The 19,741-nt window shown below is 39.2% G+C and overlaps 1 protein-coding gene across 6 annotated transcripts in view; it reads right to left on the reverse strand.

Moving 5' to 3' along the window:
- ATXN7L1 (ataxin 7 like 1) overlaps window positions 1-19,741 on the reverse strand; it is a 120,073-nt gene that overhangs the window by 65,969 nt on the left and 34,363 nt on the right. For 4 of the 6 annotated variants that reach the window (XM_066989059.1, XM_066989098.1, XM_066989143.1 and 1 more), the window contains exon 3: window positions 13,922-14,026. The exons of 1 other annotated variant lie outside the window; for it this stretch is intronic. In XM_066989059.1, the coding sequence (XP_066845160.1) occupies window positions 13,922-14,026 (105 nt within the window). Of the gene's footprint in view, window positions 1-13,921; window positions 14,027-14,762; window positions 15,016-19,741 lie in introns of those variants that run through there. One more of the 6 variants, XM_066989315.1, reaches the window with a different exon arrangement.

A 19,741-nucleotide genomic window follows, 5' to 3' on the forward strand; every position in this document is an offset into this window, starting at 1 on the left:
CCAACCAAAGCCTGATAACTGCTGTCTGAGCATCCTCACCGCCCCCAATGTTATTTTATATGCAGGACACGTCAGTAGTTATCACTGATCCAATACATGCAGGTGTTGATACTACTATGGATTTTTTTCCCCTTCTCAAACATTAATTTACAATTCTCTGACTGGCTTTATTTTTCTTAAAGACCAGCAATTTTGGGTTGGTTCAGAGAGTGCTTTGTTTTTAAAATTCTGACTGATCAAAATATTTCCAACTATGTTTTTATTTTTTATTTTTTTAAATTAAAAGGCCATTTAAATGGCTCTAAACGTCAGGAAGGTAACAAACCCCAGTTAGAGGGGTCTCTAATTAAAGCACTCCCCTTTCTACCAGAATGAATTTGAACCCAAATATTTCGCTCTGCAGAAGAGTGCTCTGACTATGAGGACAAACTAGTGCCAAGGGGGCAAGATATTTGCTGTCCCATCCTCCTGATGAAATTATTTCACTTTTTGTAAACACGCTTCCCGAACCATACACTGGATCCCAAGCGAGTATCTTATTTGTCAAAGCTACGGAATGGCTCTTCCTTGCTCTGTTCAACAGCTATTTGGTAGTTTTATTCAAAATAAAAACTTTGATAGGACAGAAGAAATCAGCATGGTCCTGACCTTGTGCCTTCCAGCACCAGAGGGACTTGGTCCCTCAGAGAGCAGGTAATTCAGAGTCTCCCTCATTTCCTTCCATTTCTTTTCCATATGAAACACACAATCAGTGAAACAGGCAAAGGCTTTCAAGCACGGTGGTTAGGGCACTCCCTGGGAGATGAGATAAATCCAGTTCCCATCGGCATTTCTTTCTCCAGAGGAGAACACAGTCTGTGTGAGTGATTGCAAACTCCCACCGACACTAGGTGGCCTGCTTAAGATGCTCTTGATTCAAGTCCCCCCAGATTAGGGAAGAATAGGGTAAATAGGATGTCCCACATCGCACGTAACCGTTCTGATCTCCAAACTAGTGGGTAAAGGAACAGAAATCATTTTGCAAAGGTAGTCCTTTATTTCCTCTGTTTTTACTTCAGTCTCCTAAAAGCGATTTCAACTCAGGCCAAGTGGAACACTTTGCCTCTATCAGCAGGACATTTATTTTGTTATGAAAATGAGAGAAAAATTAGTTATACTCAAGCCGTCTTATTAATACAAAAAACCTGTATGTTTTCTTCTTCAGCAAGCTGGAGAAAAAAAGCTTTTTTTCCCCAAATGTGTCTACCCATTAAGTGGCAATAAACTGCTCCCTAGTATTTATTCCAGATTTTTTTTTTTCAGAAGGTTTTGTTTTATGGAATAAAACGAAGGACTGAGATCCCATCTCCAGCTGAAGGATGGGCAAGCTGGCTGCAGAGCAGGTTGGCAGAGCCAGGCCGTCTGTAGTCACCCAGGAGCTCTCCAGAACCCGCGGAGGCAGTTTTTGAGTTATTAACCCACAAGCAGAACCTCTCGCTGAAAACCACCTTGCACCTGAAGATCAGAAGGTACCATCAATGCTTGGCAGGGCACAAATAAGCCAACAGCAGCAGGTCTGAAAAGTGTTCAGGTCAGAGTGGTAGAAACTATAATGAACCAAATTAGCACACATACAGATAAGTATGATATACTGGGGAAAAGCCAATGGAGTTTGTTAGAGTTATGAGTCACAAACGTACTGGAAGGCATAAATGAAAGTGTGGATAGGAGAAATCCAATTAACACTGTCTATTTAAATTTCTAAGTTAAATGAAACCACGTATTTGCGTTTCCTAGAGGAAAGGTAGCTGTCGTGGGACTGGAAGGAACATTCAACCCCTCCACCTGAAGGCTAGATAACTACCTACAAGGCAAAGAGAAGGGGGTGAAAACGGTCAGTTTTCTAGGCAAGAATTTCACCAGTGGCATGCAACAAGGGTCTGTATTAAGGCCAGACATACTCAACATATTCAGAGAAGGTGGTTAGCCAGCAAGCAAGATCTTTGGTATTTAATTACTCAGAGGACTAAAGATGAAAATCAGCAGATTGCAGAAAGACCTAATGTTGCTGAACGGAGTAATAAAATAGTAAATGAGATTCAATGTAGAGACATCTAAAGTGAAAGAATATAGAAGAAAAAAAACAATTCTTATATACAAAATGACGGTCTCTGAATTATTATTACAGAATAATGAGGTACTGGTCTTGCAACAGAAATTAATCTCAATGATCTGCGGTGGTCAAATGTTAGGCAAGGAACACAGGAAGACACCACTGCTTCCCGTTCAAAAATGGTTTAAAAGAGCAGGGTAAGATACAAAAACACATATCAAAGAGAGGGACAGTCTCTACACGAGTGACAATTAAACAGATGCAGACTTGTCAAACTAGAAAAGCGATGACAGCGGAGGGTTATGATACACACTCATTATGAAGGTGGACAGGAAATGACTGTTCGTTGTCGGACAACAAGTTCAAAACAAAAAAAAGGGAGGTACTTCACACAGTGTACAGCCAAGTGTTGAGAATCCTTTCCACAGGACCCTAGCTGTTAAGTTTCCATTAAGTTGAAAAAGCAATGGGTCAACAAAATTGTTTGGCAGCACAGTGACAGACACCGGTCTTTGCAAAGTTCAATTCTTTCGCTACAGAATTTCTCTCCTCATCTTACTGTGTTTCCATCTGACGGGAAGGTATGCTGCATGCCAGGTTGCTGAATGAAAGGCTATCCTGTTCTTCAGTGATTCAGACCCAAACTATCTACACTGATACAAAACTGTAGGGTTTCAACTTCTACAGAACTATTTTCGGTTGAGTACAAACTCTTCTATTACAGCTAGTTCCCGCATCAAGGCTGTAATGGCTTCACACACGTTTTTAGTTAATGGACAGCAAAAAAACCTCACAAGTCTGCTACTGAAAACATGCTGTTCTGCACCGTGCTGTTCTCTGCAGCAGTGTCTGGGTCTGACTACGCCTTTCCTGCCCATGTGAAAATGCTGAAAAGCTTTACTGCTCAATTCAGCATTCCCTCTGAATGCATCTGGTGTTAGACAGCAATGAAAAGGTTTACTTACACTGCAAACTAATCCTTTGTCGTCCTAGCCAAATTCAAAAGCACCATTTTTACTGATAGTCATCTACCTAGAGTCACAGAACGAGAAACACTTGTCTCCAGACTCATCTGGACATCCCCGGGTAGTACTGCCAGGGTGAGAAAGCTGGAAGTACACGCGAGGATGCGCTGGACTGCACGCTTCGTGCAACCCGATCAGCAAACACAAACTAAATCTATCTGAACAAGTATAATCTACATAAACCTTTTCTGTATTGTTGGCCAATTCCTGGCCCATGTTTCAGCTTGCACAGATGTATTCCTGCTTCAGTATTTTGAGGTAAAAGCTGCACCAAAAAATGAGACTCCTCCCTGCCAATCCTTCTCCCAGCAAACTGAATTTTAAAATGAAGCAATTTTTCAGTCAGCAATCTCAAGCCTAAAAACAAGATTAAAAAAAATAACAGTTTTCTAGTTATGTAATTAGTAAACCACAACACCAATGATATACTCAAGGAAAGAATAACCTCACACAACACAATTTATTCATAGGAAATAAAATGGAAGCAGAAGTATAAAATAATGATAGATTAGCACTAGCGTTAAACGTATTTCTCATATGCAGTGCTTGATATTTTATGGAAGTATGGTATTAGTTATACTTCACTAGATGCAGAGCAGATGCTAAGCATGATAAAAGATTATTTTCTCGGATACGAGAAGTCTGTCCAAAAAAAAAAAAAGGGGGAAAAATCTGTTATTTCCCAGAATACTAGTCAAGGAAACGTTCCTGGTTAACAGCAACACTAGTCTCACAAATGCAAATAGCTAACGAGGCAGATTTCCTAAATTTTATTTACGCATCTTAACAATAGGTAGCTTTTGGTGCAGGAAGCTAAATCAAGCATTTAAAATCAAATCCAAATCAAACTACACACCTAGTGAGGTGAACAAGTTGCCCCTCATCATTTGCCTAATGTATTTTAAACAGACTAATTAATTGTTCTATGAGACACAATGAGAGAACTATCTAGATGGATAACAATTTTATTTTAAAACCAGAATCTTACAGTGCTTCTAACCTATCCTTAGTGATAAAGTATATTTTAGAAGAAGGTCTAATTCAATATTTTTAGATTCTAATATGACAATTATTACATTAATACCACTAGTTAAATAGAATAGCATTAAGCTATTAAGATAATTATATGAATCACTACAGGATTGTCAAATGGGAAACACACAGAAGAGCTTCAACTATAGTTGAAACGATGAGAATTTTAAGTACAGTATTTTATGCATGGAAACAAAATGTTTTGAATAGATTTGGCACTAGTCAGGTACCAAAACGTTGTATACTACTAGTACACAGTGAAATGATCAGAACATTTGGATTTTAAACATGCAGCTGTGATAAACATGCTTGCACACTGGAGGAAAATAAAAATCATGTTCAAATAAAGAAGAAAAATATTTTAAGAATTCAGAAGAATTTATCTGGGATAAATATTATTACTGAGCATTGTGGAAAAAGTACCTAAAGTAGATTTGCAAGCCTTGTACTAGCTAGTTTATCATAGCTGAAATTTTCCTCTACTAAAAAATAAGATTTTTTTTAAAATACCGTATAAATTCATTTCTTCATGAAAGGCATTTAGCGTAACTACTTCCAACTTAAAAAAAAAAAACCAACAAAAAGCAAACAACAACAAAAGCTCTTGAACCTCAGCTCCATACTTATTTCAATTGCTCTTTGTTTCACCTTTCTGCAAAAGGACAGGGTCTATCCTATCGCCCTCCGGCATGCCGAAGGACTTTGGTCTTGCACGCTGCACCCCAGGCGGCCTGTAGGTGTTAGAAGAGGTCATGGAAGTGGCAGCAGAAAGTGGTGTTTTGGACCATCAGAAGTGGTATTTCTGGAAAAGTAAGAGACTGATGTTCCTGCTTGCTTTCTGCTCACCACGGCAGCCCAACTGGGGCAGCTGTGTGGGCTGGAGCAGGCTGGCCTCCAGGTGCTCCGGCCTCCTCCCAGCCCCGCTCTCCGGCACTGACCTCCGGGCCCTGCTGCCTCCCACCTCACGCAGGTCGGGGCACAGGAGGTGGTTGGCTGCTAGAGAGGGCGCTGCCCCAAAACTGCTGCTGTTTCCTTTGGGAAGAAGCAATGGACAAAAGAATCAGTTTTTTGAGGCAGCTTTCTGGTACAAGTTTTAGTAGATGGAGAGCAAGAAGTCGCTAAATCTACGCTTTGCGAGAAATTGTTAAAAGTAACATACTAGAAATTCATAGAACGGTTAGAAAATTAACTATACCTAAAATGTTTAGGCAACTGTGAAAAGTCATTGTCGATGGGCAGGCCTATACGCAGGAATGACTTCAACAGGACTGAAATGGGACTTAAAGTATTGGGTAGTGACTAATCCCAATGTTAATTATCTTCTGTGAGACACACTGAGTAAAACGCATCTGAACGTACTACTACCAAAAAAACAACCACACCCAAAAAACCCCACCACATTTTTCTCGCCTGATCACAACCAGGATAAGTAGAGAGATAACAGAGGCAAGAGAGCTGCTCTTGAAACTTCTGTACTTTTGAATACAGCAAAGAAGCAATGACTCTGTATTTGGGCTTTTGGCAAACTTGCATTCCACATCAAATGTACCTTCTGCACAGTACATCACAATTTGATATAAAAAAGGATTTGTTCTTGCTTATCTTTTACTCAGCAAAATGCTTCCAAGCAGCGAATTCTAAAAGCTCGTAAAACACCAACACCGCATTCTTTCTCTAAGATGGAAGACATCTACCTAATTCAGCCCAGGGAAGGCATGCTATGGAAAATTCTAGCACAAACAGTCCTATTTTTAATTTTGTCAGGTTTTTACAGGTTGTGACAGAAATTTTTCACCGTACCTTTTCCCTCTGCCTCACTACCACAGCCCCAGCCTTCCACCAGTGAGGCAGTTGGAAGGAAGAGGCCCTAAACTCAGCCCTGTAAATTATAGTATGTAGGAGATTAAACTTAAGCCTAATGCTACAGTCAACCTTCAACAGCTGAGCTCTATAAATGGACACTCCTTAAAAGAAATCCTTATTGGTTACTATTTAAAACTACATCTCTATTAAAATCTCGACTGAAAGAAATTACAAGCGATACACATCTCCCATCAATGCCATGACAACACCACCCGGTTCAAGTATGCACTATATCATTTAGCACCATTTGCTTGCAGGTTAAAAAAATATGTAAGGGCTCACTAAACAAATATTACCAATGAATACGCTATGCAAAATAGAATTTCTATTGTTATAAGTTAGCCTAGGTGTAAACTAGAACAATACACTTTCAGTGCACTGAAAAGCCCAGCGTCATTATTACTCTGTCAATCTACTTCCTCTGTAGACTTATTTAAGATCAGCACTGTAAAATTACAGCACAATCAAAGCAGTGTAAAGGCAGAACAGAGAAAGTTAGGGAAAAAAATGACTGATTGATGTTTTAGCCTCAGATTTTTCAATTTCATACGCAGGTAAGGGGTGGAGGGGAAAGATTACTATGCTAAATAACAACTGTATACATGCATAGCATTCTGCTCACTGCTCAATGTCTTCTGTTGAATACATCCTGCTCCCCAAAGTACAATCCCTTGAGAGTTCAACCCTGCCAAAACGTTCCTGCTATCTCATTCAAAGAATCTTTTGAATGAAGGAATTGTCAATTATTGACACATCGACCTAGGGTGAATTTTTGAAGTGCGTATATTTTCTATGGGCAGTTGTGAGCTTCCCACTTACGCTACTCATTGACCTTATCTCTCTATATGTTATATCTATATATCTATTTGTATATAGATATATATCAGAAACAGAGTTTAGATAGATATATAGATAGGTATCCATATATCTATGGGCTGTTTTAGGCTCTGTCACTGATCATGAATTAGTAACAACAAACAAGACAGCAGTTTAAGCAGTGGGATGATAGTAGAAAATATATTAAAAAAAAAAGTTAACTCCCCAAAATACTGTGCTACTTGTTTCTAAGCGAGCAAGTCAGCAAGTCTGAACACAGCTCCACTTTAAATTCGCAAGCTAGACTAAGAGAAGAAAACATGGCAAACTCCTTCCAGCCTCCAGCAGATCTCAGCAACCTGCAAAGTGAAGATGCTACATTTGCTGTTGCTCTGAGCATCAGCTGTGCATCTTTCAGTCCCTGCCACAGTCCGTCCCTTGGATCTGTGTGTTTCTTTCTGCATTCAGATTTACTTTGTGTGATACATCTCCAACACAAAAAGCATTTGCTGGTCTTGCTTTAGAGTCTGGCTTACGATGCATTTGCTGGTTAGGGCATTCTCTTCTCCTAAGAGGTGGAAGATGAGAGAATAGCTCCTAGGTGATAAGGCTACTAAATCCAAATCTCTTGCTTCCTGGCCAAGTTATTACAGAGAAGGCAGGGTTTTGTTTTGTTTTGTTTTTCTTGAATGAACATGGCCTTGCCAATGCATCCTTCATTGAGCTCTCTCTACGGTACATCCAAAAAAAGCCCAACCCAAGCTGTCTGCAGTTCTGGCCAAGCACAGGAGCCAATACTGAGGTGACCAACACTCTCATGCATACAAGCAGCTAAGAAGGATTTTCATTTACTGCTTGATTTGAATTACATGTTAAAATTTCATTTTACCTTTTACGCACCAAAGTACTTCTCTGAATCTGGCCAGAGTCTATCAGCAGTTAGGATACAGAGCTGTTCTCTCCAAGACAGATTTTCCATTTCTGCACCTATTCAGAATCCCAAGAATTGCTCTGACAGTCTAAAAATACAGCACTCCAAGGGTATGTAGGGAAAGAGCTGAATTCAGAAGAGTGCTGTTTCAGTTTTGCTTCTGCAAGGGTAACATCCACCCTATCTGGATTGTCCAGGCAACGATGTGCTATTTAAATTCTGCAGGAATGGTGCAGAAAATGGCTCGTGGCCTCAATTTCAGAGACTGCCGCTACGCTGGGCCCACAGAACTTGCAATGATGGAGTCAGGACCAATCCACATCACCTGCAAGTACCATTGCAGAAACTACAGCTAATATTTTCACCATGGACAGGAAACAGAGTTAAGTCACTGGCTGCAATTTGGTCTTGAGAAAAGATTTCTGATAGAAAGACTGTAAAGCTAGAGAGAATTTTTGTATGCTCGTAGCTACCGGGGGTTCCAACATAAAGTAACAGAAATGAGAGATACAGACAAAATGTGTGTATCCTAGGCAATTGCACAAGTCAAGTTAAACGTACAAACAGTACACACAAAATACTCAATTTCTTCTCTCCCATCCCCCCAAAGAAAAAAAAAATTGGATTCTTGCCAGTCCAGCTGCTAACATTAAACAACTGTTGCCATATTTAACAAAAAGCAGGGGGGATGAGGGTAATTTTCATTATTGTAGTTCTCTTCTGCAGTGAAACCTAACCGTGTGACAGCTCCAAAGTTATTTGATGAGCAGCAGTACCATATAACAAGTTTTGACAAGGCCGTGAAAAAAGAAAATCCCAGCAACAGAAGGAGAATTACTGAAAATGCCATTGTCCTTGAAGGGCACAAGAACGCTCCCCTGATAAAAGGTCAAATGCAATGGATAAAATATTAACAATTACAAAACCCCAAACAGGCGTATTTTGTAAAAAGCAAGCCATTGAATAATTGAAATAATATCAAAGCTGAGAGTAATCCATCAAACGTGACAGTGATACCCATATCAAAATCCTTATGCAAAAAAAGATGCCAGCTAGTAATGTTCCAGTTCGTGGTAAGAAAGCAAACCATTCACACTGGAAGCTCAGCCTTTTCTTTAATCGTGGTTCATTAAATTGTAACACACAGCTATTACAATGTAAATAGCTAGTCTGAGTAATTCAGAGTATATAACCTCTCTTAGAAAATAATTATGATCTGGAAGGGAAAATAATTTATTTATATTCTCCTGTACTCCAGTACTTGCTAGCTTGTTTGTCTTTTAAATGGTGCTTAAACAGCCCAATAGAAGGATAAAAAGGAAATATCCTTTTCCTCCTTTCATGAGGACATGAATAAGTCGACCCAAGGATTTATAACACAGAAGTAATGAAAATTAAGGGCAGCTTTTTTCTTTTTTAAGGGATAAGAATTTCTATTTCTTAATTAGAAGCCTACATTAGAACAACCTTAGAGACAAGAAGGAAAGACAGCAATGAACCTGCAACAGAGAAGTGAACAGAGGAAGAGATCTTCACATTCATTTTTCCTTGACAAAACAAACTCGTTCTCCTCTATATGCTACTACTTCATCAAATAGGGGTCTTAGCTATTCGGTTCATTAAAATACCCTCCACATTTTTTGGAAATTGCTCCAGAGTATGTTTGGAAACTTTCCTTGATGATTATACTGCAGTGATTGTTTAAACCAAGCTTCATTATTTAGCTTGGCTAATTCATGCCCACCCCCCTCTTTACTTTTAACACTTTTTAAACACATTAATTTGTTTCCTCGTATTAAAAGAGGAACTCAAGATGTTTTGACAAGCTCTCTGCTGCTCCAGAGCTACCTTTTGCAAGAGATTTTCCTTTCAACAGGAAAAGACCGAAGTTAACAAGCCTGCGATTATATGGAACATTTCTGAAAAAATAACCAGAACTGTATCTGATGCTCTTTATTCTGGTAAAGGGTAATGCAGAATAAGAATATCAAGTTTTGCTCCGAGTGGAACTAACAGAAAATAGAAACATCTCCTGGGAAATGGTAAGGGTCCCATCTTAACAAATAACAGATATGTCTTCTCTTAACTCAAGCTCTGTGATAGTCTATGTCAGATAGCACAGGCTGCTACCCTAAAAATCTTCTAGAAAACAGATATATTGGAGAAAACAAACAAAAAACGAATACCAAGGACACCGTGGTACTTCATGGATACTAAAACACTACACTTTCAGTGTCCCGAAAAGTGCTCTACATCTTCATTGAGGTCAGCATTTGAGAACAAACAGTCTCAAAACAAAAATTCCCCACATGCCAGTATACTTAGACATGCTGCGAGCCATCTAACTAGGCTGATGCCTCATTTCAAAGTAGTTTATGGAGAAACAAAACAACTGCATGTTCACATATTAAACAAACAAACAGAAACCTAAGATATTGTTACACTGCAACAAGTTACTGAAAAGAACTGGATTCAGAAGCAAACAACACCATTTCAATCCTATTGTCGATGACATGATGATATATTATTTTCAGAGTGTACAATAGTACTGAACGACCTCCAGAAATTATTTGATTTATATATTCTATCCAGCAGCCTATAACAGCAAGTAGCTCTTTCAGTTGGACTTACACCATACGAACATGAACGGTTTAATCCTTATAAATGGATGCAAATGTTTATCCCACAGATGTAAGGACCTGAAACTGCTCTTAATAGTTCAGTACTTCCCTTAGAGGCTTGGAGAGATCTATTACTTTGCAATGCCAAGCTTTATGCTGGGTTCATTACAAAGACTGTCAAGACCAACAAGTCAGTCCTCTAATTAGCCAGATCTCTTATTTTACCTTTCTGATTTCTGCTTGTTTAAGGCTGTACGATGCACCGCTTCTCATTTTAAAAGCCTGAACCACAAGCAGATTTTTGTCTTTTTCTGCTCGATAGTCCAGGAAGCAAACCCTTAAAAGTTAAACAACAACATCTGCTTCTACAATCTTCACAACTTCCCAGTGCCATCAAGGATGGCTGCCACATGTCTGAAATTAGACACAAATGAACCACTGGGTCGACTTACGCTCTGGAGAAAGGCAAATGCCATCAAGGACTCAAGAGAAGTGTACCACAGCACAAATGTTCACTAAACTAAGCATTCCAGTGCTGCTCCAAAGCCAAGACCTTCAAGTTACAATGCAGGGAACCTAGAGACATAAAGCACATGCCTGGCATGGATCTGAATCCTTACTGAGAGAATATGCACTGGATCTTACCAGGGATATTAGTAACAAACCACACTTTGCAGGAGATTCTGGGATAAATCTCTACTAGTCCTTGTCAATAGCAATAAAGGCTCCCCATGATGCAGCCTTCAAGAGCCAAAAAAAACCCCAATGCTGGCTTCTAACTCTGCCTCATTTCATTGTCTTCGTTTCAACTTTAAAGCTGCAATTCAAGACATGTAAAATAATGCATTTTACAGTAAATAGGGCAGTCTAAAATAACCTCAAAGTCTATTGACTAAGGTCTTCTCTGTCACTGAATTCACAGGTATACTGCTGCATGGCCTAATTAATTAAACAAAATTTGATTGATACATGTCTAACTCTTCTTTAAATCTTACTCATTTCGTATCAAAATGATTGTATTTTGTATTTGTATATTGCCAGTTACACAACCTGTAGTACTTTCAGCAATCAATTTTTTTGGGGAAAAAAATCATTGTTTTGCAATAATTACTAAGACCTCCAAGAACACTTCTCTCTTCTAAAACTTCTTTTATACAGGTTTAGTACATCACCTTTTCTGTTCCTTCTTTAAAACAATGTGTATATATATATATATATACACACACACACATATATACATATATAATGCGTATTTAAAGCTCTTCTACAGGCCTTTCAGCAATATTGTAGAATACCTTCCCTGAAATAATATACTTAACTTAATGTAGGCAGACTTAAGTACAATCTTCAAGGGGCAACACCTCTGGTCAATTATTTTCAGTATTCTTCATTTCTTTTAATGCAGACTTTCTGAAAGTCTTTATTAACCTTAGGTTCTTAAATCAAGCAGTTCAGAATTTAACTCTCAGTTGTTCAGTGTAACACGATTGTGATGAAGTAAAAGGGATTGCATAAATAATGGAATAACGGAGAAAAGAGAAAAAAAGAAAAAAAGGACAGTGACTCACAGGATCTCTGCAGTTCACAGGCAACACACTAATGCTGACTTTAATTGGTTAATTCCAGCGAGCTCAAAAAGTTCCTTCCAACACGGATTACTTCACTTTCATCTATAAAAAATACCATTTTGTCCAGCTGCTTAGTTTTACAATATCCTTTTACAGCTCTTCAGTATCCTCAATCTCATTTAAAGGACGTACCACCAGCAACTTCTTCCACCTCTGCTCTTTCTGGCAGAGTTCACAGAATGGTTGTTTTGGCTATGCTATCCTGTACCAAACTTGGACATTAAGATAAAGAATTCAAAACACTGATCCAGCATCTCACTTTACACTTCTTGCAGGAGTTGTACATGGCTCCTATGTGAAAACAGGACCAGCTTTCGTACCACTCCCCAGACCCGGTGGTCACATTCAGGAAACAGCACAACTACTGAAGGCTACAGCACAGCATTGTCAATAGCCATGAGTCAGAAATTCAGCAGCACGTATTTTCTGTTCTGTCATATACCACTGTATAATGCACCAATGCTTATGGTACCCACTGTACCTATCAGCACACACAGAGAAGCTTTTCTGCTGTCACTGAAAGAACCATAAGATACCAGAAGCTAAACAAAAAGAAACCATATATCATCAAGAAGAAAATTTTGGAAACAAAAAACAAATAAAAAACGCACACAGGACTGCTTGTCAAAACCCTGGAATTATTCTCCTACCCCTCCAATTAGTTTAAAACATCTTTCTCACAGTATACTAATACTTTCGGATCATTTGTTATTCGGTAGATGCTGAAAGCTATATTCCCTTATTAGTGTTTTTTCACAATCGTTTCAGTCTGGGCCAAAGGTACCAGCGAGTCGTACATCTGCCTTTGAACATGAATGCACTTGCTCCTGGTTGGTTGTCAGCAGTCCATCCATACAAACCCAAGGTAATACTTTGTTAATCTCTCCTTCAAAGTAAACACACTTTTACATTTTCCACTTACTGAGTTGCTTTGCTGTCAGGAAGACTGAAAGGGACACAGGATTTATTAAATCTATTTGTTGTACGTAGTCAAGGCAAACCTTGCTGGTTCTTTTTTTTCCCCCCCCCAATGTATTTCACCGATACCATCCTCAGTACTACCTCCCATTCATTATTTTGCAATCATCTTCGAATCAATTTGATTAAACTGAATTTTAAGAAGAAAAAACTTTAAAACTTCATGCAAATCTGGTCATTCCAATCACATTTTGCAATCCTTTAAAAAACAAAAGCCAGGAACAAAACACTGGACAAATAGCAAATAAACCACCAGATAAATAATAAATAAATCAGACCTTGAGATGAAGTTTTTCAGAGAATATTTGAGAGTAGTTTGTTAATCAATAACAAAAATTTCTAATTAAAGCAGTTTTGCTTACAAATAAACAAAATAAAAATTATCTAATTGTCATACTAATTGAGAAATAAATATCTGCACATTTCTGCAGGTTCTCAAATGAACAGCTTTCAAGAGAATCTTAACTAATGTGATGCAACATGCCAATTATTTCAAAAATTAAACCATATAAGAAATATAAAAACAAATCCTGTAACTTCCTATGTATAAATTCCATTAGAAAACAATCCATCATAACATCCAAGTTCTAGTTAACATCAATCAGTATCACTCACTGTGCCACTTCGATAAAAGACAACCCAATATTAAAACAGTTTTAGGCTAGCTAGTATCTAACAGGATTTATTTATTGTAATAGGTTAATTTAGTATAACAAGTTCAACTTGAAAAGCCCAGCTTCTAGAATAACTAATTTAACTTCCTTCTTTACAGGAAACATGCCTATTTGAAGGCATTCCTGATATTTTCTGTGGAAAGAACACAAGATAACTGGAAAAGTATCTGCAATGCCTCTGTCACGATTGTATGCAAGGATTCTTAAGAGAACCATATGCTGGTTTGGCACTGTAATTCAGGAAAGAAAACATTCACTTACCGCAGTGTGACTGGAAAACCTGTGGCTTGACTACCTGATTGCAGATATTGCACACTACAAGATAGAAATCATCATGAGCTGGATAATGGCCAAATAAGTGCATATCTGTGGGAAAGTTAAAAATATATACAAGAATTAGAAATTATGCTTTAAATAGATATTAAGAAAAAAAATTGAAAATACCGTAGGGCCGTTACTGTTATATTAACTTATACAAAACAAATTTATACACTGCTCGATTAGGGTTTCTTACTATGTTAAAGCGACATTTTTTCCTCTTCTGAATTTCAAGGAGCTATGCTAAAGCTGCAGCCGCATCCCCTCCGTCTGAGTCAGAACAATGCTCGCTGCCAACAAGTGGACTGAACGTTTCTGTACCGGTCAGCCACAGAAACAGCAGAAGAACATGTCTTTTAGCACCTCTTCCTAAGGATTATTTTAGAAAACAGGATGCCTGAGTTAGGCTCCGTGTTACAACATTACGAGCTTGACTACAGATTGCTGGAGAAAGTCTCCTGCTTAAAAGCTGGTTAGAGTAACCAAGGTCAGCTTAAACCAGTCAGGAACACCATCTCTGTTTTGAACCAGATGTCACGATGTGAAATTCCCAATCCTTTGCCAACATCCCTCCTTGTTCAAATGCCCTCCCGTTTGGTTCCCTAACAAGCCAAAGACGGTTAATGAGGTATTTCCCAGTGACAGCACGAGGAATTGCATGAGATCAAATGATGGGGCAGGCAAACGATGACAGGCACTTGTCCCTCCCAGCTGAAACACAGACTGCAACGCACGCATTCTTAAGCCATTACAGGCACCGAGTAAAGTGGGCTTCAATTACTACCGAAGGTCTCCCAGCTCTGACATCAGCAGTGAGTTAGTGCGTTTCACGCTGCGTTGCTGCAACTTAAGAACAAGTGTGTGGACTCATCTGCCAATTTTCAGCTTCTAGGGCAGTCACTACGGTCACTTCTGTTCCTGTGACCGTGTTACCACACCCAGCGGTGCTAACGAAGGTGCTGCTGCCTTTGTGACCGCGTGCCTGGCGCCAGCCGTGCAGATCGCGCTGCTCCCCGAACAGGGCCGCGACATCTTCGCTTGCAGTCATTTACTTGAGGACGTCACCTCTTTGTTTAAGGATGACACAAAATGGCATTCCAGTGTTATTCAGCAGCCTCCGAAATCTATTAGAGAACCTGCAAGCGCGACTTCTGACTCAGACCGAAACACCACCCTGGCACCTTTCAAGCAGGCGCTTCTCTGACAGGAAGAAAAACGGGAAGGTCCTCAGTGAGGACAAACACGCACAACAGCAGCTGAGCGATAACCATCAGTGATGAAATCTTACTTCTGCAATAAGTTTTCGATGTGCAAGTCATACTTTTCTTTAAAAATAGCTATTTATCTCAAAAAGCTACTTCAGCAAGTACATTATTTCATCAGTTCTTAACAAAAGCAAGCATTTTGGGCCTAGCACTATTTTAAGTAATTCTGCCCTGGCCATCCCTGCTGCGCAGTTGCCTGTGATGGCAGTGCTGGCAGCCATGAAGTGGAAAGTGTCTCCAGGCCACGAGAAACCCACAGGGACCAGGACAACTGCTCTCATGTTAATTTAGGCAGCACCACAGGCAGATGCAAACAGGCTGACTGACACATCCTTGGGCACGAACCAGCACTCCCGACCCACAGATATTCCTTGGTCTGACACGATGCGAATTGTTCGTTATCCCCTGAAAACCAAAAGCCTCTTTCTATGTTACTGCTCTTACCAGGCTATGAAATCCCGGTGAAAGGCTTATTAATTGTGACCCCTTCGCAGTGCTGGTCTTGGACTACCCAAAGCTTTAAATGTACCACAAACAGAAGGCAGCAACCAGCACATCCAGGGTGAAGCTTAATGAACTGCAGTAGTTATGTGTAACTACTCCAGTCATTTTTTTGGGCCATTAGTGCTAGTATTGATGATGCCAACAGCAGGCCTGTTTTGTTTCTTGTTTTTCATGTGATAAGCTCGTGGTCTTAAAGATCACTTTACATCAGCAATTCTTACGTTGGCAAAATCTCATATCCAATTGTAACATATAGATTCCCACCAACAGACTGACAAACTCCACAGAAAAGAGTATTTCTCCAAAGCATAATTTGATGAAAATTCTCAGCTCAAAAGCAACCATTTTATTACACTTCCAAAATATTTCAAGAACAGTTAAAACTTCTCAAAAACTCAAAACTTTTGTTCCTTCTGCTTGAATAGCCCAGTGACAATCTCGCTATGAAAACATACAGAACTTGCCCTTTGAAAACACAAAAGATGCTTAAACTTGCAACTTTTTTTCCATTTTAAATTCTGTAAGTCCATTTAGCCTTCACAGCTCTGTATGCTAGACTATAAAATATGCCTAGCCCTGAAGCATATGAAGTCTGGCTGGGTCTGAGTCTGAGTTTTATGAAGTCTGGCTGCAGGGAGCGACTCATAAAGACACATAAGGTAGTAATACTGCAGAAATCTATCCCAGGTCATAGAGTAAGAAATCAGGTTAGTTCACAGCATCACTGAATCATCTGCTTTTTCCACCAGACGTGGTCAAGGAGACAGAGCAGTACAGGACAGGTTCTGGTACCTGCGAGCTCACTGCACAACCCTGGCAAACAGGGAACATTCAGGTGTTGGAGATACCAAGGTGGCAGAAGCTGAAGTGCAAAGAAACCGCACAGATGCATGAGAGATCACACCCAAAGGGTGCCCTGAGAAGCACAGCATCAAAGAGCAGCGCAGATGCAGTGTACGAGACATTCTGAAAGGCAGCGCCTCGAAAGGTTTTTTCAGTTTGCAGATTCTTAGAAATAGTCCAGTGGAGGTGCAAACCTCTACTGTAAACGTGGGCCTTCTGATACTAAGTTGATTTACTAGCTACCTGTCAAAGTCCACTTCAACTAATCCATGAATTGCAAGGACTGAAGACCTCAAGTGGAAATCAGAAGCAGAAAGACTACACAAATAAATTGTTACTATTCAATCACAGTAGCTACAAAACAAACCGAACACTATCATTCAGACTGGATTCCTTAAAAACTCATTATGCAGGAATTTGTAAGAGGGAAAATTCATCATGTCCAAACAGGTTCAACTAACCCTAGTAGTTCCATCAATGCTAACAAGATTGGCACAAATCAGTCTTCACGATTAAACTCATGATCCGCAAGCAAGCACACAGTATATATACATTATGTTTTAATTAAAAACTGTACCAAGCATTAGTATTGTCTCACCAGAAATTCCAATCAGGGACTCACTTTATTAGGTGTGACAGTATTACAAATGCAATCCATACCACAGAGAATTTAGAACGAAGAAAACAAGGAAAGTACAAAATGATAAAGGAAGCAGAAAATAAACAAACATATCTTTTTATAGATGTTTTCTTGTTTTTAATAAGAACAGTCCAATGCTAGCATGTCCTACTCAAAGCAGCCAGGACTAAAGGGTGGTTTTGGACAATGAATTTGTTCTCAGATCTGATTATAGCCGTTTGACAATCTAGATCTTTTTATGTGCAGCAAAAAAGACAACAGCCTCTCCAGACAAAGATTTATCTTCTCGAGGCAACCATCACACCTCCTTGGCTGCTAAGCTGGAAGCAACAGTGATAAGCTTCTCAGGAAAGGTTAACTGTGGAGAAGAAAACAGAAAACAGCTCTTTCCAAAGTTAACTCAGGAAAAACCTCTTCAGGAGAGAAGGTAAGAACACAGGAGAAGACGGCAGATAATCCATGAATAAGGTGAGCACCTACCAAATAATACTGAAACCATTATCAAAGCACAGAAAGAACAGGCAGGGAGAAAGAACAGAAAGCACAGGAAGAACAGAAGAGAGAAGAAGGATTGTGAAGAGTGTATTTCCTACCAACACTGGGCCACCCCCCAGGGGAAACAAGGAGACCGAGGTCGGCATTGCCCATCCCAGACTGGCACGGTGATCGCTGCCAGAGCCTGTGACCCACTCGTTCCCTACCTGCAAATACAGACAGCTACAAGTCCAAGGCAGAAGAGCAGCTGCCCACTGCTTCTGAAGAGTAAAGGCTGTCCATGGCCCCCGTCAGTTACCTCATTTTACCGGAAGATGCTTTCAGCAGACTGGGAGTATGGTCTTGATGGGAAGAACGAACAGGTAACTTATTTTCCAGTCCCCACGGGCTTTGTGGAAGGCCTATCTCTACATACACCTCTCCTCGCAGTACCGAATCACCGTCCCCTCAAAATTGCATCTTTTGGCCAGCCATGTCCATGATAGCAAACACTGACAACAGCCTTGCTTGAAAATGAGCTATTTGACTAACAGGATGCGGAGTGTCCCATATCATGTGAAAAATATGCAAGATACGTGAAAATCAGAGACAGTGAACGCTGACTGTAGGAAACCTGACTTTCCTAGATTAAAATCTTAAACCAAATATTACTGTGTGTATACTTTGCCTTGGTGCTTGGGAAACAAATGCAACTTCTGCTTGTAGTTTTATCACTAACATTTGCAAATAAAAAGACAGCTGTAGCCACATGACACAGTTTTGTGAGACATCAGCTTGGTAAAATGTGCATTAAAAACACAAGTACCATAGAAACAAAAGAAAATGTTGCTTCTGCAAACTGTGGCAGGAACATAAAAATGCAGGTGTCAAATACGACTTTTTATCTTCTAAAACAACACACACAAAGGAATTATTTTTAGTAACAATCAAAGCCAGATGACTTATATGAAGTTTCTTCTCTGATATTATATAATTCATAATCACTTACATCCAACCATACAATAAAACACAAGCTAGAAATAATCTAAAACATTCTTCCACTGCAGAATTAAGGTTGTTGAACAGCAAGATCTCATAATATTGTGTAGGAAATTAAATTTTTAATGATGATCTTTTGCTATAAATTATACACACTTTAAACATTCTCTTATATATCAGCTGCTTCACTAAGTATTCACATAAAGCCTGCTTTTAAAAATATTAGTGATGCATATGTGAAAGAAGGGCGGGAGGAAGGAGGAGAGATGGAGAGAGAAAGAATATTCAAGTCACACTGCTTTAAAACTAACAAAGAAAAACTTAGAAAAGGCAATGCAGAGAATTGTAATGGGAAAAAAAAACACAAATCCATGTGCAGACATAAACTTTCAAATTCTGTGTCTAGAAACTTGCTCAGTATTTCCCTCTTGTTCCACAGAAGTGAAAAATCCATGCATCATTCAAAAACGTGGGAAAACAAAGAATCTTTCAGTGTATTACATTACTTTCACATTTGAGCTTTCTTAAAAAAATAAGTAATTTGAATGTTGACTTGAAACTTGAAACTGAAACAATATATTCAGGGTATTACTCAGAGAGCAGTTAAACGTGCTTGCATAGACAGGATAGCCTTATCTCAGAAATAAGTGTCACACTCCTTGCATCAGCTTTCTTCTCCACCAAGTATGATTTTCCTTTGTTTTCTACTTTTCATGGAAAAAATGGTAAATTGTTCAGTAATTTTTTATCCTGTATCAACTGCATTTTACTCCTGAACATGCCGAAGTCAGAGATGCAATTAACCACAGAATTATTTAAGCTGAGGAACCTCTGGATGTCATTAGTCAAAGCCCTTGCTCAAATCATGGCTAACTTCAGGGTCAGAGCGACAAAGTAATGATCAAGCTGATTTCTTTTCTGATGAAAAAAGGCAGGTCATGGCTGAAGTAACCATGAAAATGAGGGAAAAGCAAAATTAAATATTCAGGACACAACTAACATAGAGCCAAACACAACTGTCATAAGTCCTGAGTGATG

The sequence above is a fragment of the Anser cygnoides genome, chromosome 1 (genome assembly GCF_040182565.1).
Source record: "Anser cygnoides isolate HZ-2024a breed goose chromosome 1, Taihu_goose_T2T_genome, whole genome shotgun sequence".
Classification (NCBI taxonomy): Eukaryota; Metazoa; Chordata; class Aves; order Anseriformes; family Anatidae; genus Anser; species Anser cygnoides.